Source organism: Scheffersomyces spartinae, assembly GCF_019049425.1.
Source record: "Scheffersomyces spartinae strain ARV_011 chromosome Unknown scaffold_6, whole genome shotgun sequence".
NCBI lineage: Eukaryota > Fungi > Ascomycota > Pichiomycetes > Serinales > Debaryomycetaceae > Lizanozyma > Lizanozyma spartinae.
Window position 1 is genome coordinate 410141 of NW_025065053.1, and position 26593 is coordinate 436733.

The 26593-nt window shown below is 38.3% G+C and overlaps 13 protein-coding genes across 13 annotated transcripts; 5 read left to right on the top strand and 8 right to left on the bottom strand.

The window, feature by feature from the left end:
- Position 1: 1 nt before the first annotated feature.
- RPL37B (60S ribosomal protein eL37) lies at positions 2 to 271 on the bottom strand (the record flags this gene model as incomplete). Its single annotated transcript, XM_043195077.1, has 1 exon — positions 2 to 271. The coding sequence occupies one exon, from the start codon at positions 269 to 271 to the stop codon at positions 2 to 4; it is 270 nt and encodes an 89-aa protein (XP_043050274.1).
- Positions 272 to 1204: 933 nt separating this feature from the next.
- On the top strand, positions 1205 to 2857 carry TOS4 (Tos4p; the record flags this gene model as incomplete). Its single annotated transcript, XM_043195078.1, has 1 exon — positions 1205 to 2857. One exon carries the CDS (start codon positions 1205 to 1207, stop codon positions 2855 to 2857), a length of 1653 nt encoding a protein of 550 aa, XP_043050275.1.
- An 84-nt stretch (positions 2858 to 2941) lies between these two features.
- Positions 2942 to 4540, bottom strand: PRM1 (pheromone-regulated protein; the record flags this gene model as incomplete). The annotated part of the gene is made up of 1 exon (XM_043195079.1): positions 2942 to 4540. One exon carries the CDS (start codon positions 4538 to 4540, stop codon positions 2942 to 2944), a length of 1599 nt encoding a protein of 532 aa, XP_043050276.1.
- A 443-nt stretch (positions 4541 to 4983) lies between these two features.
- Positions 4984 to 5277, top strand: SMT3 (SUMO family protein; the record flags this gene model as incomplete). The annotated part of the gene is made up of 1 exon (XM_043195080.1): positions 4984 to 5277. The coding sequence occupies one exon, from the start codon at positions 4984 to 4986 to the stop codon at positions 5275 to 5277; it is 294 nt and encodes a 97-aa protein (XP_043050277.1).
- A 622-nt stretch (positions 5278 to 5899) lies between these two features.
- PSP1 (Psp1p) lies at positions 5900 to 8104 on the top strand (the record flags this gene model as incomplete). The annotated part of the gene is made up of 1 exon (XM_043195081.1): positions 5900 to 8104. The coding sequence occupies one exon, from the start codon at positions 5900 to 5902 to the stop codon at positions 8102 to 8104; it is 2205 nt and encodes a 734-aa protein (XP_043050278.1).
- A 1293-nt stretch (positions 8105 to 9397) lies between these two features.
- Positions 9398 to 9800, bottom strand: KQ657_004411 (uncharacterized protein; the record flags this gene model as incomplete). The annotated part of the gene is made up of 2 exons (XM_043195082.1): positions 9398 to 9757; positions 9795 to 9800. 2 exons carry the CDS (start codon positions 9798 to 9800, stop codon positions 9398 to 9400), a joined length of 366 nt encoding a protein of 121 aa, XP_043050279.1.
- A 430-nt stretch (positions 9801 to 10230) lies between these two features.
- KQ657_004412 (uncharacterized protein) lies at positions 10231 to 13281 on the bottom strand (the record flags this gene model as incomplete). The annotated part of the gene is made up of 1 exon (XM_043195083.1): positions 10231 to 13281. The coding sequence occupies one exon, from the start codon at positions 13279 to 13281 to the stop codon at positions 10231 to 10233; it is 3051 nt and encodes a 1016-aa protein (XP_043050280.1).
- Positions 13282 to 14152: 871 nt separating this feature from the next.
- Positions 14153 to 15388, bottom strand: KQ657_004413 (uncharacterized protein; the record flags this gene model as incomplete). Its single annotated transcript, XM_043195084.1, has 2 exons — positions 14153 to 15337; positions 15383 to 15388. The coding sequence occupies 2 exons, from the start codon at positions 15386 to 15388 to the stop codon at positions 14153 to 14155; spliced, it is 1191 nt and encodes a 396-aa protein (XP_043050281.1).
- A 62-nt stretch (positions 15389 to 15450) lies between these two features.
- On the bottom strand, positions 15451 to 16350 carry KQ657_004414 (Signal recognition particle receptor subunit beta; the record flags this gene model as incomplete). Its single annotated transcript, XM_043195085.1, has 1 exon — positions 15451 to 16350. The coding sequence occupies one exon, from the start codon at positions 16348 to 16350 to the stop codon at positions 15451 to 15453; it is 900 nt and encodes a 299-aa protein (XP_043050282.1).
- A 217-nt stretch (positions 16351 to 16567) lies between these two features.
- ARO2 (bifunctional chorismate synthase/riboflavin reductase [NAD(P)H]) lies at positions 16568 to 17698 on the bottom strand (the record flags this gene model as incomplete). Its single annotated transcript, XM_043195086.1, has 1 exon — positions 16568 to 17698. The coding sequence occupies one exon, from the start codon at positions 17696 to 17698 to the stop codon at positions 16568 to 16570; it is 1131 nt and encodes a 376-aa protein (XP_043050283.1).
- A 691-nt stretch (positions 17699 to 18389) lies between these two features.
- Positions 18390 to 20627, top strand: KQ657_004416 (uncharacterized protein; the record flags this gene model as incomplete). The annotated part of the gene is made up of 1 exon (XM_043195087.1): positions 18390 to 20627. One exon carries the CDS (start codon positions 18390 to 18392, stop codon positions 20625 to 20627), a length of 2238 nt encoding a protein of 745 aa, XP_043050284.1.
- Positions 20628 to 20920: 293 nt separating this feature from the next.
- On the top strand, positions 20921 to 23749 carry KQ657_004417 (Mnl1p; the record flags this gene model as incomplete). Its single annotated transcript, XM_043195088.1, has 1 exon — positions 20921 to 23749. One exon carries the CDS (start codon positions 20921 to 20923, stop codon positions 23747 to 23749), a length of 2829 nt encoding a protein of 942 aa, XP_043050285.1.
- A 129-nt stretch (positions 23750 to 23878) lies between these two features.
- Positions 23879 to 26284, bottom strand: ACE2 (DNA-binding transcription factor; the record flags this gene model as incomplete). Its single annotated transcript, XM_043195089.1, has 1 exon — positions 23879 to 26284. One exon carries the CDS (start codon positions 26282 to 26284, stop codon positions 23879 to 23881), a length of 2406 nt encoding a protein of 801 aa, XP_043050286.1.
- Positions 26285 to 26593: the final 309 nt, after the last annotated feature.

The following is a 26593-nucleotide window of genomic DNA, read 5'->3' on the forward strand; positions in this document are numbered from 1 at the left end:
CTTAAGCGGTGGTTTGAGCCTTAGCAGTACCAGTTTGGAAACCATTCTTAAATCTTCTGGCAACGTGCTTCAAGTATTGCATTCTACCGGAACCAGTAGTTCTTCTTCTCTTAGCCTTAGAAGCCCAGTTGAAGGATCTCATCTTAGCAGCTGGGTAACCACAAGAAGCACAAGTCTTCTTTTGAACGTGGAAAGAACGCTTACCACATCTGTTACATAAAGTGTGAGACTTGTTGTGTCTCTTACCCATAGAAGGAGTACCCTTACCCATCTTTGCTATCTATGTTTGTTATCTAACTGTATAAGTTGTTTCACTATGAAAGAAGTAAATGAAAATTCTTTAATCTAACTAGACCCACTAACTATTCCCTCCCACTGAGTGCATGGGAAAATTTTTCACCGACACAAAGAAGGGGAAGGCATACGAGCTTTTCAGTCACGTGAACACGAAAATCTGCATCGGTAGCGCAAGAATATCATGGTAGCGCGCAAACTTGAGATGGGGGAAAGGGATCCCCTCTTGATAACTAAGAAACCTGGCAAGTGCTCTCTTGGTATATACACGATTATCACAGTCTCAATGGAAATAGCCCTAGTTACCTACACGTGACATGCCCTAACAAATAACTTGAAGATTGTGATGACTTGGTCTTACAGAGGTGGACAATAATACAATTTACTTGATGGTACTACAGTATTACGTAAAAGGGTCCGTTGCATTCGTACTTATCAACGCCATGGTATGTAAACGGTTTGAATGGGTATAATGGACATGGGTATGTATAGTGGACATGGGCATGTCCACACATTAAGATACTAATCGTTTCAACCTTGAATAGTCAGACGCGTAAATATTGATATACACGTCTCCCACAAAACACGTTTAGCGTTTGACCATACCTAAACAAATAAACAAATATATAAATCTATTGTATAGGAAGGCCATACCAAATCCTGTCCTCACACACTGCAGCTTACAAATCGTGATTACATACAAACAGCCAACAACCGTGATCGTGATTACTTTGAGCTTCATTTTATACAGCCGCATAGAGTTCTTTTATAACACCATCTTTCTTTTCTTTTAACCAATTCATGATCACACTTTGATACTTGCCATTGACACTAACCGTTGAGTTCGTTAATCAAAGTTCGTTTATTTGAGTTAGTCATTAACAGTTGAGTTCGTTCTATTTGGTTCATCATGTCCGCACAGTTCCCTCCCTCGTCACCATTAATTGGTACAACAGACTTTGACCCATTCCGTAAATCAGAACAGGAAAAGCATCAACATGAACGGGGACGTAATGCTGGTTACCCTACTCCCAATCCATCTTCAACCACAGGTAGATCGTCTTCTCCAGCCAGATATGATACTGCTCATCCATTTTTCCCCTTGGATTTGTCAAAGAAGAAGTCTGTTGTTTTCAGCAATACCAACACCATCCACAAATATGGTGAAACGGTGGCAATTAATAGAGATTTTAATATCTTGAATCCCGATGAAGCTGTCATGCGTATCCCCATTGCACCCACCACCACAGAGCCTGTTCTTATTGGTAGAAGCTCAAAAAGTTGTGCTTATCATATTGAAACCAAGGATAAATCCGTTTCCAGAGTTCATTTCCTGATTATTGCTGTGCCTCTGTCTCTGACTTCAAATAGTCATTTCATTCTTAAATGTCTTGGATATAATGGATGCACCGTTCAAATCCCAAAGTTTTGCTACGTGACCCAAATGTCCCGTAACCACTATTCTATTGTTGAAGGTACTAAACCAAGTGATTTATCTAAAGTTGTCACCAATAGAAGTATCAAACTTGACTATGACCATACTGAATTCCATATGAATAGAGGGGAATCGTTCTCGGTTCCTTTCCTGTTTGATAATATTCTCTTGGATATAAGAGGCAAGCTTTTACTTTTGAACCCGGTCGATGTTGATGAAGAATTGACTGATGATGAACTTCCTCCAGCAAAGACAGAAGTTGAAGTTTTATCGTTGACTGGATCTAGAGCACCTACGTTTGAGATTCATGAAGATAAATTCAAACATTCAACTTCTTCCCCCACATCAGCATCCAAAGATACAGAACAAGATGCTTCCCCAAAGAAGCACACTATTATACTGGAACCTTCTACTCCTAAACAACAGCATTTTATAGATCGTTCCTCAATCGAAATGGAGCCAATGACTCCAGTGGCTAACATTGTTAAATACCAGGAACCTTCTGTTCCCATTCATCCAGAGATCTTAAAGGATTCCACTAATACGCATTCTTCTAATCCAAACTCTCCTTATAAACAAAAGAAGGTCCCCATGTTTAGAAGAGCACATAGCGAGGAGCCACTGAACAAAAAACCAACTGAAATTACCCAAAAGGTTGAATCACAGGGAGATCTCGATAGCAATATTGATGATAAACATGAACCTAACAAGAAGAAGAGAAAGCCTAATCAATTGGACGAAGCAATGCTTGTTGACCGTACAGTTCTAAATGATGTGGAAGATATGATTGAAATAGAAAACATTCTTATTAATCATCTTGCATTTTCTCGGTTATCATCAACTCCCGCTTCATTTCTTCGTACTATAAGTAAATTGACTCAAAACTTATCCTTAAGACAGATTAGAGTTGTTTTGCATGGAATTGAATGTATTGGAGTGATCTACCGTACGGGCAAAGATGCTGCTGGGAAACCTTTGGAAGAAGAATACTACTACGATTTAGATAAGGATCATGATACTGATAGACCAAAGTTGGTAAGGAGTATTAAGGGTACCAGTGGGTTAAGAAGTTGTAGGAAGACCCATAAACAATATTATTGGAAGAAACCTGCTCCTATAAAGAAGTAAGATTTTTCATTGCCAATAAGATTATTATCACCAACTTTACTTTGCATAACTTCACTTAATTGTATAGTGTTTAATTTATCATGTTTATTTTGAATACCTTGATGATGAGTTTTCATAAGGATATATGTTATATCCGGTTATTGGATATTGGTAAGCTGCTTTCTCTTCATCAGTCAACGGTTTAGGACTTCCTATGACTAATGATGTAGTTCTAATTGGCAAGGGGGTTTTTCTTTTCCATATACTTGAGATCAATCCGATAGGAAGTTGAAGGGCCCATAGGCTAATTAACCCAATAGCAATATACAATTCTAACTTGAGAGACTCTTTGTGTTGACCAATAACAGTGCTCCATCTGGATTGAACAGTGTTATCTTTATTATCATACTGTGGAAGTTTAAGCTGGGTGTTGTGGATGATCCAGTTCAACCCCAGCTCCATCTTCTCAATCTTCCTCCCAATCACACAATATATGACTGTAGACATAGGGGTTTCAAAGGGGGTGTCCTTGAAGGGATGAATAAGCGTACTATTCAAAGTGCCCACTATACCATTGACTGAGTGCTTGATGTCTGTTGCTGTGGTGTTGACTTTACTTAGCCAATCGGAGTTAATGGTGTTCTCATACTCACTGATCACCGCATTAGCGGAGTTAGCAATAGCACTGGAAGAGATCGAGATGTCTGCCCCAAGCTTATTTAATACCATAGTTTCGGCAAGATAGGTTGCAAACGTCATCATGGAGGAAAGAAAGATATAATTGCAATAGGATGTAGACATATAGCTCCATATTTGGAGTTCACGGAGGTGTGATACTGGAAGCGTAGTCGTAGTAGTCGTTCTATATTTGATCCATTCCATGAAGGAATAACATAGTATACTTATAACCATGGCTATGGCAAAGAGCACCATTACAGTTGATGTAATTGATTTGATTAACGTCACAAGTTTCCGAACTGATTGGCTATGTTGATTTGTTGATGAGGTCAACAATGATGATGGTGCGTTCGATAATGTTGAGTTTGTTCCATTTAATTTCGACGTTAATTTATCAAAAGGTGCTCCCAATAAACTTTCTGTTGTATTATGTAGCTTTGTGAAATCGGGGACTTTAGATTTGATGCTTTCAATCCCATTAAGGGCTTCTTCACTTATATTTGTAGTCAAGAGACGTAAAGAGTTTGCACCCTCAGATATTGAAGACAAGTAAGTTGCCGATTTGTCTCTACCTGTGAAAAGCAGTACTAGCAGATCAATGAAACTCAGGAGTCCAGAGACCCCAGTATCTAAAGCATCTGCAACTGTAAACACCGTACTATTGACTTTGGAAACCACCGATTCAGAAATATCCAAACTGAAATCAACAGTTCCTTCAATCAAGTGTCCAATTAAACAAGCATAAGTACCCAACCATATTTCTATAAAGAAGATAAATAAACCTTTCACCGTAGTAACAAGGTCTAGAAGACCCCTTTTCCATGCAGATTCAGCATATTGAGAGTACTTGTTGATTACGTCTGTCATTAACTGGTTTAATTGAGTTAATTCGTTATCCAAGTCATTTAGTTTATCGATTAGAGATCGTCTTAGTAGCCATATTTTAACGATAGAAAGTCCACACAAAATGGCCACTTTATTGAAATAGACCTGCGATAATCTTTCAAGCAACAGTAAGCGTATCATTGAGTTGACTGCAATCGACTGCAATCGAATATAGTGTTATCATTCGAAGTAGGCTTGTCCTTATAGTTATATATGCATTGACTTGAGCGATGGCTGCGAAACTGAAACAGTAGAGAAACAGCAGAAATAAAACGCGTACAGCTGTGGGGATTTCACATGACAAAGATTTGTTTACTCGCATAATTACAGTTTTAAGAAGAATATGATTCAACATTACGTTCATGAATTTCTTCCGTAGCAGTAAAGTTATAAGGTATAACCATGGACTATAACTCAGAGAGCTATGGATGTATATATACCCGTTTATGTGCAGTACAGATGGCAAGTGGTGCACACACTACTTTAGTTTGAATTATTTTGTTGCATTCCAACACAAATGTCAACTAACATTGGCTTCAAAGTGGTGGAACGATATAGAAGTGATTCTCAAACATTCAAGGAAGATGTCGGAATACGAACAACAAGGAGAGACTCCTAAGGAGCAGAAGGAGACACAAGCACACATTAATTTAAAGGTGAGTGATGGCTCAGCAGAGATTTTTTTCAAGATCAAGAGAGCTACACCCATGAAGAAGTTGATGGAAGCTTTTTGTAAAAGACAAGGAAAACCAATGGATACCTTAAGGTTTTTGGTTGATGGAACCAGAATTAGCCCTGAGAACACGCCTGATGATTTACAACTAGAGGATGGTGATGTTATTGAAGCTCATAGAGAACAAATTGGAGGTTCTTATTAGATCAAGAGAAGAAGCAATGGGATCTCCGGTTATCTGTCTGTACCTATGGAATCATACATAGCAGGGTTATATAGTATGATGGAGATGGTTATCGAACGTATAGAGCGTATCAGTAATCATATATATATGTTGTTGTACTTAATACAGAATATGCTATACAGTATTAGAATAATCTAATAAACCAATATTGCGTAATATAATACAAAATAATGTAACAGTATAAATGTACTAGCACGTTACTTGTACTACTAAACTTACCACTACTCTACCTGTTCCTACTACGATTCCCTCTGGTCTTATTACTGATTCCTCCGCTATATAGACTACAGTGGGGAGTGCCAATGTTGCTTTCTGGTATAGACACCCTAAACCCAACCACCACAAAACCGCCGGCAAACCTCACCATAAATAATTAAAGCCGTGACCAAATCATTGCCTGAGCATTATTATGCTTTCACCACGTAATTGCTGTTCAACAAAGTATTGCGATTGGTAGCAGTGGGATTCATAGTATCACCACAAAGTGACCAGTCATATTTAAAACTATCATTATCGAATCCAACCGTTACTTCACACTAATACTATACTCCATACTAAACTCCACAACTACCCTCTATTTTCAATGAGCTTCAATTACCCGGAGTTTCTCCATAAGGTACCGAAGAATAATGGTGATGAAGTTTCTAATACTGAGCCCCAAGCATCTCCCAAATCAAGACCTGAAAATCATTTGGGCCAATTAGATTATCCTTCAGACCCAAAAGATACTCTTAGTGGCGCATCACTTGGTGAAGCTTTCCAACTGGAATTGGAATTGCTGCCGGATAAATTTGATTTACTTTATAACAAATTGGCTTCTTATACCAATAGAAGAGAATCCATAGATGCTAATTTGAATCTTCTGCCTGTTTCAAGTGCATTTAATCATCATCAATTAATGCCGAATAATAGTAATACTTCAACTTTCACTGATGTTTTCAATTTACCCATAGAATTACAAGGTGGAGTGGGGACTATAAGCTCAAGACGTCCCAGTTATGCTGCTGAATCATTCACTAGATCAATGGCCTTACCACCAATTTCATTCAATCCTTCAGGCGTATCACCAAATCCAGCATCAATTGGTATCCCTGATAGTTTATCACAACAGAATCAAAACCCCAATCCACCTGAAAGCCCAACTTCAATGTCCAGTAAAAATGTTCCTCAACAACAACAACAACAACCATTCCCACGTTACAATGACTTTCAGAACCATAGTCAAAACCGTCCTGCCTTCTCCCAGAATTATTTCGATCAATTCAATGATTCATTTGCCAATTTCAATTTGAATTCCAACTTCAACGATTTCCAAGCAAGAAGACCTTCTCAATTGGTTGACTTTGGCCATTTTCAACATCATTACCAACCTCAATTGCCCTCCATTAAAAGTAGTGGTGCTGCTAATAATGGTAGTAATAATAACAATGATAATAGTGGCTCAGTTCCAGGGTCTTCTCGTGCTTATATTCAACAACATAGAGATAACTTTCCACCTCCTCCAATGTCTGCACCAATGTTCCATCCACCTTATATGGGAAAAAGTGGTGGTTTTAATGGTGGTCAACTTGGAAATGCAACAAATTCTAATGGAGATCCCATCATATTAGAAAATGGATTAATGCTTAAGGATCAATATATTATAACTTCTCCCGAGTTAAAGAGATTATACATGAAAACTTTAAAGTATTATCAAAACCCTCATATTTCAACAAAGATTATTAATGAATTAAATGGACTATTGGCTAATCCTATAATTTTGAAATTAATTGGATTTATTAAAAACCTTAATAATCTTACATTTAATCACAAAATGCTTTGTCTTGTGATTAATAAAAATGGGAAGTTTGATTTATTATCTTGCCCTATTAATTCGAATATTTATCTTCAAAAAGATGATTTGGTTATTGTTGATGGGGATAGAGGGAAAGATTTAGTAATGATAGCGGAACCATTGGTTAATTTAAATTTTGCTATTCTTTTCAACTTTCTTAAGAAACTAGAACATTTGAAAAGTTTGACTATTATAGATGGTGGAGGAACTGTAACAGGAAGAGGTTCCAAAAAGTCTAGTGGGTCTGGTACTCACCTGACATTACTTAATGCTTCAGCTATTATCAATGCTCATTCTAATGAAGATAATGAGTTTATTATTACCTTACCTACCAAACAAGTATTAAGATTAGCAACCCCAGAAGAAGTTCATGAGATTAGTGGGAAATTCCTTGAAGAAAAGAAAGCATTTATTACATGCCATAACAAGATTAAGGAATTGAATTTAGAATGTGATTTGCAATTAATAAATGTGGAATATCAACTGGATTTTAAGAAGCTTTTCTTTTATTATTTTGCTAACTTTAAACGAATTGATTTTAGAGTTTTAATCAAAGAGCTTTTCAAGATTTATAAAACCAGAATTTGGTTATGTGCTGTTTTACCTTATGATAGACCTGAGATGTATGTTTCAGGATATTCAAAGAAGAAGGAAGTAACGGAATCCTCAAAGGACCAAAGCAATAAACTTATCCCTGCAGAATATGACTTGACCAATGATCAAATTCTTAATTTTTCCATCAACGAATTGAACAACCTACAAGACCCTTCATATTTCCACCTGATTAATTTATTGAATTTGATTGAACATTTAAAATCAGAAGCAAAGGGATACTTTTACGGATTTGGTAATTCTAAACAAGATCAACAAGAACAACAAAACTATAACTCTTCCAGGGACTACAAGTTATCAGGAAGGATGCCATCTAGCTTTGATCCATTTGCTGGGAAATAGATATTACTGAGAGATCTCTAATAGACTGGATCTACAAAGCATTAAATTATTCTTATTGATAGACTCTACTTTTATTCTTTTATTATTATTATTATTATTATTAGAAATATGTGCTGTCTGATAGAAGCTGCTTTTTATATAGTATTTCTTTTATGTCTCTTTACGATGTTATGATGTATAGACAATTATATTACATTTGAATAAGGTTAACAGGCGGACGGTCACAGTTGACTGATATACGACCGGAAGGTAGATTCGGTCACGTGACTCTGAGTACAACTTGAACAATGTTGAAACAAACATGATCTTCAAGTTGAATGTACTACAATCTTAATACAATGCAACTAATAGACAACACATTAGAATATCTCCGAGATAAACGGTTTCTAGGGACACTCCGGACGTGGCTAACGTCATTTACAATCTTGATAGTGTTTTGCATCCTAGAATTGACTCTAACACCAGTGATACGTCCATTCAATGGCCTAGACCCTCGGATCTCACATCCCTTCAGTCAAGAAACAGTATCATCATTTGCATGTTTTGTTCTTACTATAGTGATACCATTATTGGTTATCGGTATCAAGGAACGTTTTGACTTACACAGAGCCAACACCATAGGCTTATCATTTGTGTTATCCATGAGTTTCAATTTAATTCTCATCGAGGTGGTCAAGAACCTTATAGGCAAACCCAGACCTGACTTTATGAGTCGTTGTGGACCAATTGATGACGCCAAAAGTCCTATTATCGACGTCACGGCATGCACTCTGCCGCCCTATGGTCAATGGTCGTTAATAGACGGGTTAAGAGCGTTCCCGTCTGGCCATCTGAGTGCTTCCTTTGGAGGGTTGGGGTTTTTTGCATTATACTTAAGGCATATCACCAAACGGAACTCAATGTTCTTGTTCCCTTTGATTATCGCATGTTTGATAGCATTCAGTAGACTTAAAGACTATCGTCATGATATCTATGACGTTAGTGTGGGGGGACTCATTGGCTTGCTCATTGGTGTTTGGGGTTGGAATCATGTTGATATCGAATCTCTTGGGAAACCAGTGTTACCAGTGTAACTCAACTGAAACAGTTACAACCATGTTTCGTGTACCAACAACTCACATATATATATCTACTGGCACCTGTTCATTACCTGACGGCTGTTAATTAGTATATCTACTCATCATTCATCATGAGTTCGGATATAACCATTTTCATGACTTTTACATCAACCATGACGGCCCAGAGTACCTCTTCCACTCCAAACAACGTCTATCTAACTACTAGGAACATTGTTCAAGTATTAACCATGACACTGTCTGGTTCATCACTGTCAACAGTTACGTTTTCTGGTTCTTCTACGTCTCCTGGTTCGTCCACAGCTTTAGCCACAGCCACTGGTTCTGGTTCTGCGTCTCCTACAAGTTCAATCTCTGGGCTTTCTACTTCTATTGGGGCTTCACAATTACCGCAGTCTTCATCTTCTTCACTTCCCAACTCATCCAAATTGGGTTTGGCTCTTGGGATTCCGCTAGGCATAACCTTGTTGTTTGCCTTGTTGGCTCTAACATGGTACTTTATGCGTAAACGATCCTCGCCCAAGCCACCACTCCCTGCTACCACTATGGACAGCTCCTCCTCAGTATCATCAACTGACTTAGAGAAAGGGGATCATACACCAGACCACCAATACAAACATAAACCTACCCCTTTGGACTTAAACCTGACCCGAAATGAGTCTACGGTTATCTCCAACAATCCTGGACCTGGACCCGGACCCACCCCTACACTAATGACGTTTCTCAAGTCTCGATTCAGTCTCTATAATAAGTCTCAGGATTACGTGATATCTCCGTTGTTTCTAAAGAGGTTTAAACTACAGCCAACCATCGTATGTAAACCGTATCTACAATGCAGACCCGATGAGTTGAGTATCACTGTGGGAGAGAAGGTGATGGTAGTCAAAGAGTTTCTGGATGGTTGGTGCAAAATCAAAAGAGATGATCAAGAAGGAATGGTTCCTAAAGCATGCTTGAACAGAGCTGGTTAGAATAAATATGTCTTAAATATATCGTCATTATCAACCGGTATAACCCGTAATAATAACTACCCTGTATTATCTTAGTCACTTAGTACTGTCTGAATGAGGAAGACGGAGTGCTATATTGAGGTCTTTGCTGTTGCTGTTGTTGCAATGGACTTTGGTACCGTTGATGAGCACCTGGTTGTTGTCCTTGTTGCTGTTGTCCTTGCTGCTGTTGTCCTTGCTGCTGTTGTCCTTGCTGCTGTTGTCCTTGTTGTTGTTGTCCTTGTTGTTGTTGTCCTTGTTGTTGTTGTCCTCGTTGTTGTTGCTGCTGGTGCTGATTCAAGGGTTGAGGATGAGATTGGTACTGGAACAGACTACTGCTATTGTTGCTATTGCTGCCATAAACCTCAAACTGTTGTGGCCCTCGAGGCTGTGGAGGTCCTCCCATTCTCGAACGATATTGAGCTTGATGTTGTTGCTGTTGTTGTTGGTGATAGTTGACATTTGGTGGAACACCTGAATACTTCTGTGGAGCTTGATAGTTAACATTCGGTGGAATCCCAGAAGCTTGGTACCGTTGCTGTTGCTGTGGTTGTTGTTGTGGAGCCCATCTTTGTGGTTGTTGTTGTTGCTGTGGCGGTGGTGGTGGTGGTTGCTGATTCTGTTGAGGCATATGAATTCTCATAGGATGCCCTTGGAATTGTTGTGGTGATTGACCGTGAAACTGTTGAGGCTTCCCCTGATATTGTGGTGGCACTTGCTGTTGCTGCTGCATTGGTCTGCCATAAGATCCGGCTGCATTACCTTGAACAGGTGCATTCCCTCTACCATGACCAGGCTGTGATGATAATGGTGGTACAACAGCTCCATAAGATTTTGGTGGTGAACTTCTGGCGTTGGGCTCTGATACAAACTTCTGTGCTTGACCTCCACTTTGGTTCACATTAGGTGAATGAATGTATCTGGGCTTATTTGTACTATTGCTAACAGGATATGGAACAACATGTTGAACAGGATTATCATCATTCTGCGATGTTTCTCCATCAGAATAAGGTGATGAATTAGCACTAATAATCTTCCCTGATTGTGAATGAATGGATTTTTGATCAGTCGATAAATGAGCTACCGAGCTTCTGACCTCACTATTAACCGGTTGTGAAGTAGGATAAGGTGTGATAGTTTCGGTAGATAATCCGAGACCCAGTGTCCCCCCCAATGGTTTTGTATGACTTCCTTCTTTCAGATGCTTGGGAGGAGGTGGAGGTGGTGGTGTAGAAGAATCTACCCTATCCATGTCAATTGCAGCACTTCTTCCAGCAACTTGATTGAATTGCTCATGGAAATTATGATACTGAGTCATTGGTGATTGAACTGACAGGTGAGATGAATTACGATTGCTATTCCAAGCAGAAAAGCCTGCAAGTTTTCTAGGATCAATATGCTCGTCATCAGAGTCTTCATCTTCATCTTCATCTTCATCATCATCAGCAAACAAATGACTATCAGTCTTTGGATATGGATTTTCCGATAAGGTGACCCGGTTCAAGCCATCAAGAATTGAGGTGGTTTCACCAGCATAAGTTCGGTAAATTTCATCCAATTGCACTGATTTATGAGCAGGATTACCACCTGATGTAATATCTTTCTCATCATCCACAGAATCAATAGTGACAACAGGAATAGGTGGATTTGATGCTGCAAAAGTAGATTGAGAACCATTATTCAGCAGATGATAGAAATCTGTACTTGTAGCAGGATGTCCCTTTAAGTTGTTACCAATAGCACCAGCAGGAGGAGGCGGTGGTGCAGTTGAAAAGTCCAGTTTTTGAGGAGAACCTGATGCATTTCTACTTGATGCAGGGCTACTTAATGAAGTTATGGCACCAGCATAACCACGAGAACTGCCACAACCTTCATAACCTTTCTCAAGTTTTGACTGCAATATCAGTTTAATTCTTTCATTCCAAATCTTCAGATTCCAATTAAGACAATCAGGATTCTCTGTTAAAGGAGTTACGTCATCCACATTTAAATAATGAACTCTTGGAAGTGTTGGTAAACCAAAAAGAAGAGATTCAGGATCCAATCTGTCTGCCTTAAGTCTCTTTGGTCTTCCATAAAGTCCAAATGAATCCAAAAGTGGAACCAAAAATCTAATTAAAGTATCAAATCCTGGAACTGAAGAATGTTGTTCAGGCATGATAAAAACTGGAGTTTGTTTAAAGTTTTCAAGATCTTTCTTTGATACTTTGGGAGCCACATTTGGTGTTTTAACATTAATTAAAGCTTCTACTCTAAGCATTGTAGAATGGTCAATCAATATATGAGATTGTGGATACACAGCGACCACAGTTGTAGCATTGATGATAACCCCCATTAATTGTTTCTTCTTTTGCTGATCATTTTCATAAAGCAATATTCTACCTGGATGGAAAGATTTCCGCTTCCAAGAAGAAGGTTCAACAACAGCATAACATCTCTTCCATGCCATACCTGAGCCGTACCGAATACTTACCCAATCTTCATGATTAAATCTTTTCTCAGCAAGAATGGTTCTAATATCACTTAATCTTGAACCTCTTGCTGAAAGAAGTGCACCAGTATAAGCAGCTTGTAAACTACTATTCTCAAAATTTGCAAGCTGCAAAACAGCATACCATTCCAATAAATCTTTAGTCAGTTTAAACTGAATGATATATCTATTCTTAAGGGTGGTTGATACCACAATAACGTTATTCAATGTTTGACTAGCCAGTGGGAGCACTTTCATAGCATTATACACCGCATCCGTGAGATTGATATAGTTTGGTTTGGCAGTTGTCTCCAATAGAGCAGATGGATTATTTCTAAATTCACTTAGATTTGCAGCATCCCAAAAAGCCAATTGACTCCCAGTAAGGATTCCATACACTTCTTTCCATTCTCTTGCAGCCGGTTTCCCTTCAGTATTTAAATCGTAGTAAAGCATAAACAAACCTTCATGGTACCTACGATGCAGTTGACTACTTAATAGTGTTACTATTGGTACCAATTCCGGTGATATTTCTTCAGCATCTGCTTTATTTAACAAGATGGAATCACCTTCAAATTGTTTCTTCTGTTGCGGAGATGGACTTCCAGAACCCAGCGCCAATCGTTTGATAACAGAATTCATTGCTGAACAATTATACACGCTAATAAAACAGAATAGTACTATACAAATAAACGTAGAACTCCAAAATCTTTCAAAACCAAAACCAAAATCAAAATCAAACTTCAACCAAAATAAGATCCTCTTTATTGATAATAGTTAGACGGCGGCTGAAACAATAAAAGAGTTTGATTCGAATGTCTCCTTTTGTTGGCGCCGTGTTTGCCGTACTCTGAATAGAACAAGCAAGTGTGTATCATGTGTATTTTCTTGTACGTATATTTGATTTGGAAATAATTATGTCGCGAGGGTGAAAATGTCGCGTATCTCTGCTACGATCCGGGTAACTGTTCACAGTAGTCAGTACAAAGTCTCAAAGGTCTTTCGCACCGTACCGCACGTTATGAGGCTTAAAGCTAATAAAAGCAAGAAAATGACAAGAAAATGATGATGATAATAATAATAATAATAATAATAATAATAATAACAATTGTTACTAAAACGGTATGTGTGGTGCTTATTGTTGATTGTGTGCGATTAGCTGTTGTGCTATGTAATTCCTGCATTGATTATGTCGTTGGTCGTAAAAGTACACGACAACGAAACGAGGTAGTCGTGCTGATTTAAGAATTCCATATCTGCCTGTTTCCCCTCCCCACATTATGAATCTTTTTCAATGACTCAAGCAGCTGTAGTGAAAGTTAGCCCATGCTATCGTGTGATAGTAAATCCTGAGGTTACTCCAGGTGTCGGGAAGAACAAGTAGATTGAAATACGCTAAGAACTTATTAAAACTACCCAAACAATTGGCTTGGGTGTTTGTGTTCGACACGTTTTATTTGATCACTTTTCTGTTATATTCATTGATTCATTCAGAATCATGAACCATGTTCCGTTATCGATGTTCACGTTTCAAACATCTAACAAGTTCTAGCGCCTCTACCAACTCGGCCTCTGCTGTTGTATAATCTTCGTAGTTCAATGCACTAATCGCAAACCTGCATCTTTTTTGAGCTTTGCTGATTACCTCAGTGGTATCTAGAATCTCGGTTATATTTGTTGGTGTCAAGTCGACAGCAGGGGTGGATACAGGAACCTGAGCGGACGGCTTTGAATGATCTTTCTTAGTATTGTTGCTTGTTTTTGGGATATAGTGGATTGGCCCGTCATTCATTCCAGGAACAACTACATCTTCGTCTGGAAGAAATGATGGGGCTCCGGGTAAATGTATCTCGTTATCATCTGGTGCTGTTCTTGGGGCACCAGGTAATACTGGTAACCCTTCATCTGATTCAGCATCAATGAAAGGAGGAGGTGAACTGGGTTGTTTGAAATCTGGTATGTTTGATTCTGATGCATCTTCACCTTCCAATGTATTCTTATTTATTTCATCTTCCAGAGGTGTGTTTTCAAAAGTCAATTCATCAAACTCTCGAGAAAGTTCGGCTTCATCAACATATATCTCTATTTCACCTTTGATCAACTTAGATAATTGCAATTTGAGAACCTTAACCTTTGTTCCATAAAGTTTCCGCCATTCTTCAGTAGTGGTGATTTTACCTTGAGTAGCACCACTAATATCATCTTCATTCTCATCAAATAATCTTAACAAACTTAGAAACACCAAAGTGGCCCGGATCTTAGATGCAACACCTGCTTGGTCGCCGGTGTATTTAGTAACGGATTCCATACAATTATTGAAGAGTTTGAAGGCAAACGTCATCACTATTTGAATACTCAATTTCTTGTCATTCAAGACTTTCTGAAAATCTTGGGATTCATCTCCTTCACTAGACTTCTTTAAAACCTCAATCTCATCTAAAAGATTTAAAGTAAATGCTTCTATCTCTTTATCTTTACCATGGAGTTTATTAGTCAAGATATAATCCAACACATAAAACTTGCAATAATAGCTTATTACAGGCTCAAATTCTGCAAGTTCAGCTGCCCTTGCAAGATAAGGAGTCACAGATTTATCATTCTGAAGACCTACAGGTATATCACTAACAGTAACCATTTTCAATTGAGTAAGCAACCTTTCAAAACTTGAAGGGTCCCCCCTTTGAGTTTGTTGATCAATCTTCAATTGAGGTAATCATTTTGAGTCGCACACACAATTACATACAAGCATACTCTTATCAAGTCATTGTATTAAGTACCATATGTAAATTAGTTTTGATACTGCTATATGACTTAATTGTTTACCAGCTTCTCATCAAACCAATTCTCCCACGCATCCACTTTATTCTTTAATACAGAGCCCCCAAGGAAATCCATGTTCCCTTCAAGCATATCGAATCTGAATGTATTTTCTGGTCGTCCAAGGATACTTACCCATAAATCTCTAACAGATTCACTATTTCCAGATCCATTTCCGTCTTCATCGTCATTATCGTCATTTCCTTCGACATTATTAGTAATTCCAGAGGCATTCTGAGTCTTTGCTTCTAATTCACTATGAATGATCTTATTCAATTCAGTTTCAAGTAACTCCCGTACTTTGAACACAGGCTTGGCATCAAATAAATCTTGCTTATTAACAGCAAAACAAAAATCAATTCCAGTAGGTAATCTTTCAGTTTTACTTAACAATTGAAATAATTGACGAGCCATTAATTGAACCGTTTCTTCATTGTTTAATACAAGACTACTCAGATCAATCACATACATAATACCTCGGATCTTCTTCAAGGTGATTTGCTCAATCATCAATTTGTTCAATAAACTAGTCAATTTCAAATGTCCAGGATAATCAATCACTTGGTATGGAATGTTGATCTTATCATGAGCAATTGGGAAACGTAAAGTAGTGATATTTGGCTCAATAGAAGAAACAGTAGAAACTATTTCAGATCTAGATTCTTTCACCTTTTCTTCCGCAAACTCATCATTTGAACAAGATGCTTGCACGATTTTATAGTATAATGCTGTCTTCCCACTATTACTTAAACCTAATATAAGAAATGAGGGCTTATTGAAAGGAGATTTGGATCCACTTGAATGGCTTATCCGTCTCTGCTGAAAGAAAAGAACACCAACAGCTGATATAAGTCCTATAAATACTGCCACAAAAACTAACTGAACAGAATCCATCCTTGCTATACTTTTTGCTTTACCAGTAAGAACCAAATAAAGTTAGTGCAAGTGCCTTGAAGTTATTTGGATCACTCGTACCACTAAATTTTCGCTGATTACGTGACTGATTATGTAAACAGTTGGAAAACCAAAGTGGGTACGCTCATCTCCCCACATTACCCTTTATCATTATTATTATTATATTACGTTATACAGGGTATACATTTCTAGGTATTCATGCAACTATGCTAGCACTGGCTTCTCTGGCCTTCTGAAGTAATAACTGGTCACACAAAACTAAAGCTGCCATTGACTCTACGATAGGAACAGCTCTAGGTGTGACACTAGGGTCGTGTCTTCCTCTAGCAGCAAGAACACCATCCTTACCCTCGTATGTAGCTGTTGGCTGTTCTTGAGAGATGGTGGCTGCTGATTTGAAAGCAACACTGAAATAGATGTTTTCACCGTTAGAAATACCCCCTTGAACACCACCACTGTTATTGGTTTTTGTTCTTAATCTTCCATTCTCTTCATCATAGTAGAATGGATCATTATGCTTAGAACCAGGGATTTGAACACCATAGAATCCAGAACCAAATTCGAAACCCTTTGTAGCAGGTAATGACATCATAGCGTGGGCTAATTTAGCTTCCAATTTATCAAAAACTGGTTCACCTAACCCAATAGGACAATTTCTAATGACACAAGTGACAACACCTCCTATAGAGTCCTTTGCATCTCTGTAATGTTCAATAACCTTGACCATTTCTTCTTTAATATCTTCATCTGGACATCTAATCGGACCACAAGCATCAACTTGTTCTCTGGTAATAGTGTTCAATATTTTTTGGAATTTAGGATCAGTTGGGTTACGATCCATGCTTACACCACCAATGGCACTTACAAAGGCAACAATTTCAACATTGTTAGCCTTGGCTAAAACTTTTTCAGCAATGGCACCAGCAGCAACCCTACCAATAGTTTCCCTGGCAGAAGAACGACCACCTCCAGATGCAGATTTCACACCGTATTTTTGAATATAAGTCCAATCTGCATGAGAAGGACGGGGGTACAAATCAGTTTCTGAATAATCATGAGGGCGATGGTCTTCATTTTGAACAAGCATACCAATGGGAGTACCCAATGTTTTACCCAGTTCGGTACCACTTTGGATGTGGACTTGATCCTTTTCATTTCTAGGAGTAGATAATTTACTTTGACCAGGTCTTCTTCTTGTTAATTGAGGTTGAATATCTGCCTCGGTTAAATCCATTCCTGGAGGGACCCCATCAACGATACATCCTACCGATTTACAGTGAGATTCACCGTATGTGGTCACACGGAAAACGGTACCAAAAGAAGACATTCTATGCTATTGGTTTTCTTGTGTCTGATATACAACCAAATTTGGTCTCACTATTTTGAAAGATTATAGAGACCCTTTATAGTATACCATTTCAATAATGTTAGTGTGAATCACGTTATCAGGTCTGAAAAATTTTCGACATGAGTCAAACTCCCGGACCTATTAATTTCGAGGTATGTTCGGCACCCTCGGTATTTGAGCCCATAGGACCTAATGAAATCTTCCTCCGATCACGTGACCCAAGATCCTCATATCTGCTCCACATCCTTATCAGGAAATGTGTAAACAAACGAAGATTAACAGCCCAAAAGCCAAAACAAGGTCCATGACCATCACAAGGCCCTTTCATGCTGACCAAAAGCCATACATGCAGTTTCATGGCAGCTTTTGTTTGCTTTTGGCTTTTATAAAGTAGTTTCAGGTTGGAATTTCTCAGTGTATCGAGATACCATAACTCATCGATCGTGGATCACCGTTCATGGACATTATAGATCTTTTAATAATTGACCGCCTGCTGTTGATATTGAAGGGATAAATTGCTTTTATACTCCATTATTTCTTGTTACTTTTGACGTTATTTGATCCAGTCTGATTACTGTACGTTCAGTTCAAACTTAGAGTAGTGGTTACCGGAAGGTAAATATTGAAGCCATATTCAACGTTATATTGATTTATATTCCTTCGTTTAAATATGATCGACTGGCCTCTACATTTTGTTATATTTCTTCTTGGGGTTACTTTTGCTACAGCCTCAACTACTGATCCTTGGAACACTCTTTATGCTTTAACGACAGGGAAAATATATGTTCACTTGAAAAATAATGACTTACTCCTGTTTAACCTTTCGCTTTCTGGGTTTTCATCATTAAGTGGAGGTTATTCAGTGGACAATGTGAATTTAAATTCTGGTCAAAATGTTACTACCATACTGTCTCCTCCTACAAACTCTTCGTTATTTCTTATAGACGATGAGTTATATGCCTTTTCATCTACAATTGATGAGACAACTTTTGCTAAAGATTTATGTGGAACAGGAACATTAAGTCTTATGAAATACAATGACATTCAAGATTCATGGTCTTTAATTAATGGCTTGAACTTTGATTCTATTGAAGATGTATCCTATTACGCTAAAGCGACATATCTTTCATCACCAGTTTACCCTTCAAAGCTATATATATATGGAGGTATTTGTGATCATAGTGGTGATGTTTCTTCCCGAATGATTTCATTTGACTTGAATTCTAAAACATTTGCCAATATTTCCACCTTGACCAAACCTAAACCCTTTTATGGTGCTGCAAACCTATTAGCTCCTAATCCTCAAGCTCAATTACTTATTGGGGGACAAACTCTGGGAAAGGGCTTCCTAAATATGTATCAATTGGCAACTTGGGACTTTACCACTGGTTGGGCATCCAAAGTTGTCGTTGCTAATTCCTCGACTTCTGATATGGTCAATTCAAGATCAAAAGCATTAGTTTTACCAGTATTCAATCCATTATCCAATGCTTCAATCTCAGAAATTACAAATTCATTCACTGTTGAACTGGTGATAATGATTGGTGGAGAAAATTCAGGACAAGTTGCTTATCCCAATATTGCCAGTTTAAATATGCTGGCAAACGAATGGGTTTGGACACCAATTAATAATTCTAACTTGAATTTTGATGAGGTTTATGGTGCCTTCACGGTGTTCAATACCTTGGTGATTATAAATTCGACTAATTCTTTAACCAAGCGATCTGGTTCACTGGCATCTTATTCATTAAGTTTGTACGATGTCACGACTTGGGGAAGTGTAAAGTCATTAAAGGATAATTCTGTTTCAGGAGTTAATTCTGGTTCTGGTTCTAACTCTTCCACAACAGAAGTTACCAAAAAGGCACTATTAGGAACCCTTATTCCCCTTGCAGCAATTTCTATGGTGGTTATGGGAAGTTTTGTTTACTTACAAAAACGTAAAGCTGCCAAGTCGAAACAATTTGATGAATTACAATCAATAGAGTATGATTTCACAAACTATTATGATCATACATCATCAATAGATCCACCATCCCAACAAAATAAATCTCCCTACAATATGAATAATAATGATTCTAACCTGACACTTGATGGAGCATCTATTGATTCGTGGATAAAGAAACGTCAAGAATTCGAACAGAAACGGGTTAGGAAACATACTCATTTACATTCTACTGAAACTTTAAGCAATGGGGATTTTAATAGCACTATTTCCGAGAAAGCTGCTCAAAGTATTGAGTATAATGGTTATATCAGTAAACCAACTCCTGCTGCGATACCCAAAACCCCTAGCAAAAGATCATTATATCATAGCAATACTATTGGATCAACACCAATGTATTCCTCATTATTAGGACGATCTGTTTCAAAGCTCAAGAGAACATTTACCCTGTCAGGGTCTCCTACAAGAAGCAGTCCCATTAATAAGAGACACTCCTTTTTAACAGAAGAAGAGTTTGAGCCTTATGATGAAAATGCTGACCAAACATACGATCCTCAATTAGATGAAGATTCTCAATCTCTAGGTGACGAAACTACAGTCAATAGCGAAGAAGATGAGAATGATTCCATAAACCGCAACAGTAATAACGACAACAACAACCACACAAATAATACTGATAATGATGATGATGATAGTTATGTTGAACTGAATCTTGATGTTCAAGTGTTGGTAAGTTCAAAGAGACGGTCAGTGCTTCGTGTGGTTAATCCTGATGCATATTCTAGTCTTAGTAATGGCTTGACAGATGACGAACAAGATGATGAACTGTCCATCATGGCAAGTCCCAAATCACCATCTCGACAATTCCCAGGGCCCATCAGATTAAAGCTGGTAAGAGAAGTTAGTGAACACTCAATACGACAACGTACACCTTCAGGAAGGACCATCGCCGAAGATTTATAGTGGTTGGTGTTCGTGTGTTGTGTATATGTAAGCATTAAGTAGTCTACTATGTATTATTATTACTATTAGTAGTAGTAGCAGTAGTCAACCTAAACCCCGCCTATACCTGTTGACGAGAGTAACTAAATAAATTCTCGTAGTGGAGAGGGGCAATGTTCCGCACCCTAGCACCATAACACCAGCTTCCCCGGTAATCACAAAAAAAACATGATAGTGTGAAACCTTTAAGGATACTTAATTCAATTACACAGCACTACAACCCAAGAAGTCAACTTCAGAAAAGAAAACCAACTATGGATGTAGGAGGCACTCCGTTCCGAACGGATAGTTTGGTGTACGGAGCTTCGGAGGTTACGCTGAAGAATGGACCCAACTATTTGGAGCAACAACAGTCTGAGTCTGGTCATGGAGGAGAAGCAGCAGTACTGAATTCCGGTACCGGCCTTTGTGGAGGGATTGATGGATATTCAGGTTTCGGAGGTGATGGAGATTTCAATGAAGGTGGCGGGTTTGGAAGCTCTACTTTTGAGGAAGTCGGCGAAGGGGAAATGGACTTGGCAATGTATGCAGAAGGCAATCAATTCCAACAAGAAAGTAATGGAAATGTTACTGGTCAGGATAACGACAATATTTCTGGAGGCATGGGAGCCGCCTCTCAATATTTTGAAGTTGGCAGTAGTAACCGTCAGTTTCCTAATGCGTCACAACGATGGGGTGGTGAAAATATGGAAGTGGATGAAAGACCCCAGTTTACAATTGAACTGGAACTTTACTTTGATCTGAATAAGGACCTGGTTTTTGGTGCAGATTTTTTAGGCAATAGAAATGGTATTAGTATTGGCTCCGGTGGGAATTATGGTGCAAATAATGAGACCCTTGGGTTTGTAAATGATGGAATAACAGAAGATTTGGTTATAAATCCAATCACCGATAATACCAATGACAATATGAACACTATAGGGGCAACCCAAGATACGACTCTGTTTTTTGTGGGTTCCGGTATGAATTATCAAGTGGTTGATTCGTTGGGGTCTGATCCAATCGATGCATTGAGTAAGGAATTTCATGCTGATGGACTGCTTGAACATGATTTCTTACGAAAACATGGTGGAGATGAAAACAAAGATGTGCTACCTCTGCCTCAACTGCAACAATACGCTTTATCAGAAACTCAACTGGGCCAATCAAATCAAACCGTTGATATTCAAAGCAAACAACCATTTTTCACTCAACAGCAACAGAAATTGCAACAGCAACTGCTGAAACTTCAACTTTCTCAACATCATAACTTACATTTCCAACAGGATCAAAGACGGGATAGTCTGAATGAACATTTGGGTGCTTCCTTATTACTGCATGGACCAAAGAGAAACTCTCTGGTACTTGACGATGAACGTGGTGGTGGACATCCTCCTCATTCGAATTCTGTTCTGAGTCAGCATTCTCAACATCATGCACGATATAAGAATCAATTGCATCGTGAATCTATTGATAGTTTAACCTTGTCATTGCATTTACAAGATAATCCTCAAATAGGTAACTTCAATGAGTTATCGCCGTTAACAACCACAACATCATTGACACCCTCCGTTAGTTCTATGCATTCAACCCAACCTTCATTTCTATCTGCTCAACAATTTTTCAGTAGGAATTCATTTGAACAAATGCCTCCTGCTCCTTCATCAACTCGTGGATCTCTTGATTTATACCCTAAAAACAGACAATCAATAGATAGTCAACAATCAGGAAACCGTAGGGGGAGGTATACGGATTTCACCACTTCATTTTACAATTACTTCCCTTTTAGAAGTGATAGGAATCAGCAACTGTCACCGGTATCGAACTCATCTTCACCAAATTCCCCTGGTGACAATTTGAAATCTCCAAAGGAGACTCAACCTCCACCTCAACAATCAAGGATGTTAATAAGGAGTATCTTTAGAAGTCAGAATAATGGGGAAGATGTTACTATACCCCGACCATTGGAAGATGATCTCGAGCAGCCTGATTTTTTATTGAAGAATGAAGATGGTGGTGAACCTTCGGGATCAAATAAGAAAGTTAAGAAGCCAAGAAGGGGTTTATTCATGCGCTTTAAACCAGTTCCGAAGGATCAAGTCATGGAAGATGGGGGGGTAGTAACGGAATCAAGAGATAGTGAGAGTTTGGATAATTCCAATAAGTCTATAAGTAAGATCTCATCTAATGGAGACATTGCACCAACAATTCTGTCCGATAAAGCTGGTAATAATACTAATAATAATACAATTAAAGAGGAACCGGATGATAAGAGCTGGGAACCTGATTATGCAGCATTATTTCAAAAAGTTGGAAGACGTAAGGTTTATCCATCATATAAGAAGACCAACACTAAATTAGGTACCAAATCCTCACAAGAGAATATCAATGGATCACTTCAAAATTCCATTGGATCAGGAGAATCTTCTTCACAAGGGATGACAGTAAGTATGTCTAATGAAGCTGGCAATGCCAAATTGGAAGAAGATGATGGAAGATCTTCAATAGCTGAATCACATTCATCTCGAAATACTGATTTATCAGGTATGGAACAAATACTGGGTACCAGTGAGACGTCTCAAAGTAATGGATCTACGTTAGCCACGGCATCTAAGAGAATATTAGGATCCAAATTATTGCTTATGAAGAAAACCAAGGATGCATCTGCTGCCACTTTAGCCTCTGTTGATTCCCAGGATCGTTCTCAGAATGAAGAAGGAGTAGAAGTTGAAGTTGACTTGAGTTCACTTAAATTACCTGCCAACACCCAAGTGTATCAAACTGTTAAGACTAAGAGTAAGACTAGAGGAAGAAAGGAAAATAAACAAGCTGACATGGTTGATTCAAGTAAGATATTTTTATGCAATTATTGTTCTAGACGGTTTAAAAGACAAGAACATTTAAAGAGACATTTCCGTTCCTTACACACATGTGAAAAGCCTTATGATTGTCCTCATTGCCATAAGAAGTTCAGTCGACTGGATAACTTGAATCTGCATTTAAAGACCCATAAACGTGAAGGAGAAGACGACGATATTCCAGAGATTCCTGAAGAGTCAATGGATACGGATATGCCCGAGTCACAGCAAACCAATGTGGTATAAATAGTGCTGTATATATATGGTATGGTACAGTATATAGTATCATAAAGTAGTATGTATTAAAGATAGCGACAATGTCGTAAGAAGTATATAAAGAGTTTCATATCATATAGTAAAAAAAAGGTACTCCCATTAATCTAACTCGGTTAAGATATCCTTAAGTAAGGCATTGCTAACAACATCAACAACTTGTTTGTTCTTTGTCGTTGGTATCAATCCTTGTGATGTTGGAGGTGGTTCCTTTTTGATCTTCTTAACCCCCCTTTCACCTGTTGCCCCACGTTCGATCCCCCCCAGACATATGTTTCTTTCTCTATGTTTCTTCAAGGCATCTAATCGAGCAAACACTTTACCACAGGGACATTTACAATATCGAGTTTCCAAGTGTCCCTTCACGTGTCTGTTCAAATCGTGTTGTCTAACAAACTTCTTAGGGCAATAGGAGCATGCGAATGGCCGGTCACTAAGATGAGTCTGAATATGAGATCGAACATTGTACCGTCTGGTGAACTTCTTGCCACAATCATCAAACAAACAAACATATTGCTTACTTTCATCTGGACCTGACCAGTAACGATCAAGTTCTCCTGGTGGCAAAAGAGAAGTTTTCTTGAAACATCTCCTTACTGATTTCTTCATTAGTCTTTTGACTTCTGACTCTTTGTTATTGGGAGAGATCACCGGTGACCACTCAAGTTTGACATGTGTTTGCTTTGAGGGGGTAATTGGTGGTGCACTGTTTTTAAGGGGTGTTAATTGAATGGTGGTGTTATTAGCATCTACCGTATCATCTTCAGTGCCATTTAATCCTGGTAATTGCTGTTGCTGTTGCTGTTGCTGTTGCTGTTGCTGATGTTGATGCTGATGTTGATGCTGATGCTGATGTTGCCGTATGGGAGAAGAATCATATTTAACAGGACTGGAATTAACACTAGAAGAAATGTACCCCGAAGAAGAAGATTGGTACATTGGAACCTTAGTCTGTCGTATTGGAGAAGATGCTATGATATTTTGGGGTGTTTGAGAAAGTGGATTATCTTGAAATAGCTGTTCTTCAAAAAAGGCAATTTCCTTTTCATTCAGTCCATCTGAAAAGTACTGAGGCATATAAAAGTTTTTAGAATTATTGGCATCAGATGGTCGGGGGTGTATTGGTGATGATGAATACTGGTCATAGGTTACCGGAACCCTGACTGGAGAAGATGATAATTGAACTGGTGAATGTGGCTCTGGTGAAGATTGTAATTCAGGTGATGCATTGGAAAGAAGTGGAGGCGATGGTGGCGGAAGAAATGTATTACTTTGAATACTAATAGGTTGTGGAATCTGTTGTTTATGATGCTGTGGTGATGATGTTTGAATATCAATTCCCAATTGTTGTTGAAGCCGCATTTGCATCTGTGGCAGCACTTGCATCTGTGGCAGCACTTGCATTTGCGGCTGCAGTTGTTGTTGTTGTTGTTGTTGTTGGGGTAGATGATGCTTTGGTTTCTTATACGGCAGAGGATCTTGAACTGGGATAGGAACAAATTTGAAATTTTTATCATTATAAGGAGTAATTGGTTGTTGATTAATTTGATCAGGATCTGATTCTTTTTCCAATAAGGGTTCGATATCATCAACATACGAAATGGGATAATTGGTTTGGTTTAACTCTTGCAAGTATTTTGCCGAGTAACTGTTATACAGTACAGAAGGTCTCATTGAATTTTGCATGGGGCTTGGGAATTTATAAGCCTTTGGAGACTGGTTGGTTACAAAATAATCTCCATTTCTTATAGGGGAAGAATTGAATTGTCTAGGAGTGGTGAAATCTTCCTGTTGATTCGAAAATGATTGTTTCAATGGTGAAGAAGCAGTAATGGGATATTGAGGAGGTGCATTGTATACTTGAGGAGATTTTGGAGCTCTTAGTGATAAAGGTGGAGGTCTACTTCTTGAAGGGGATAAGGAGTTGGGAGAACTATCATCTTCTTGGTCGGTGACTAAGAACTCTTTGACTTGCAAATTACTATAATTGCACTCCAGGAAATCAATAATAGGTTTTCTTTGCCTATTATTATTATTATTATTATTGTTGTTGTTGTTATTATTCGTGGACCTGAGTAATTGATCTGGGCTTACACCTTTCCCTAGATCTTGTGATCGAGCGGTGGTGGGTTTACCTAAATCATTTGTGATACTATTGAATGATAACTCTCTTGTGTGATCAACATAACCAAATATAGCTGTTCCACTTGGACCTCTCTTGTGTCCTCTTGGAGAGCCAGCCAAATGTGATGATGATAAGAAAGAATGAGAACCTATAACACCACCACTACCGCCACCACCAGGTTCATCCATGATTTGTCTCACAATATTACTATTATTATTGTTGTCGTTGTTGGTGTTATAACCAGATGGTACATCTAATTCATTCAATGTATGAAGGGTTTCATTTATAAGTTCATCAAATTGTTCATATTCAAGATATTGGTCAAGGAAATCATTGTCAACTTGTTGCTTGGGCTCTCCTTCCCAAGTGCCCATGCTATTCATGGCTGAGGGAACACTAATAGAATAAAGAAACCTCGTTAGTTTGAATTGGATTGGATTTTAATTTAGTTAAGTTAAAGAAAAGGAAAGTGTGTTTTTTTTTTATCTGATTTACTCTCAAGACATCGTTCTCTAGAGACGAAAACAACAATTTGAAATTCGATTGACTACAGAAAAGAGCAAGAACAAAAGTTCACCTTAAGATTTTTGGCAACTTTACAACATGATCACCCTAAACGGTCAAATTTGTAAATACATTCTTCTGTTACCAATGATTGCCTAAAAGGGATGAAACCCAAACAACGTTTGTCC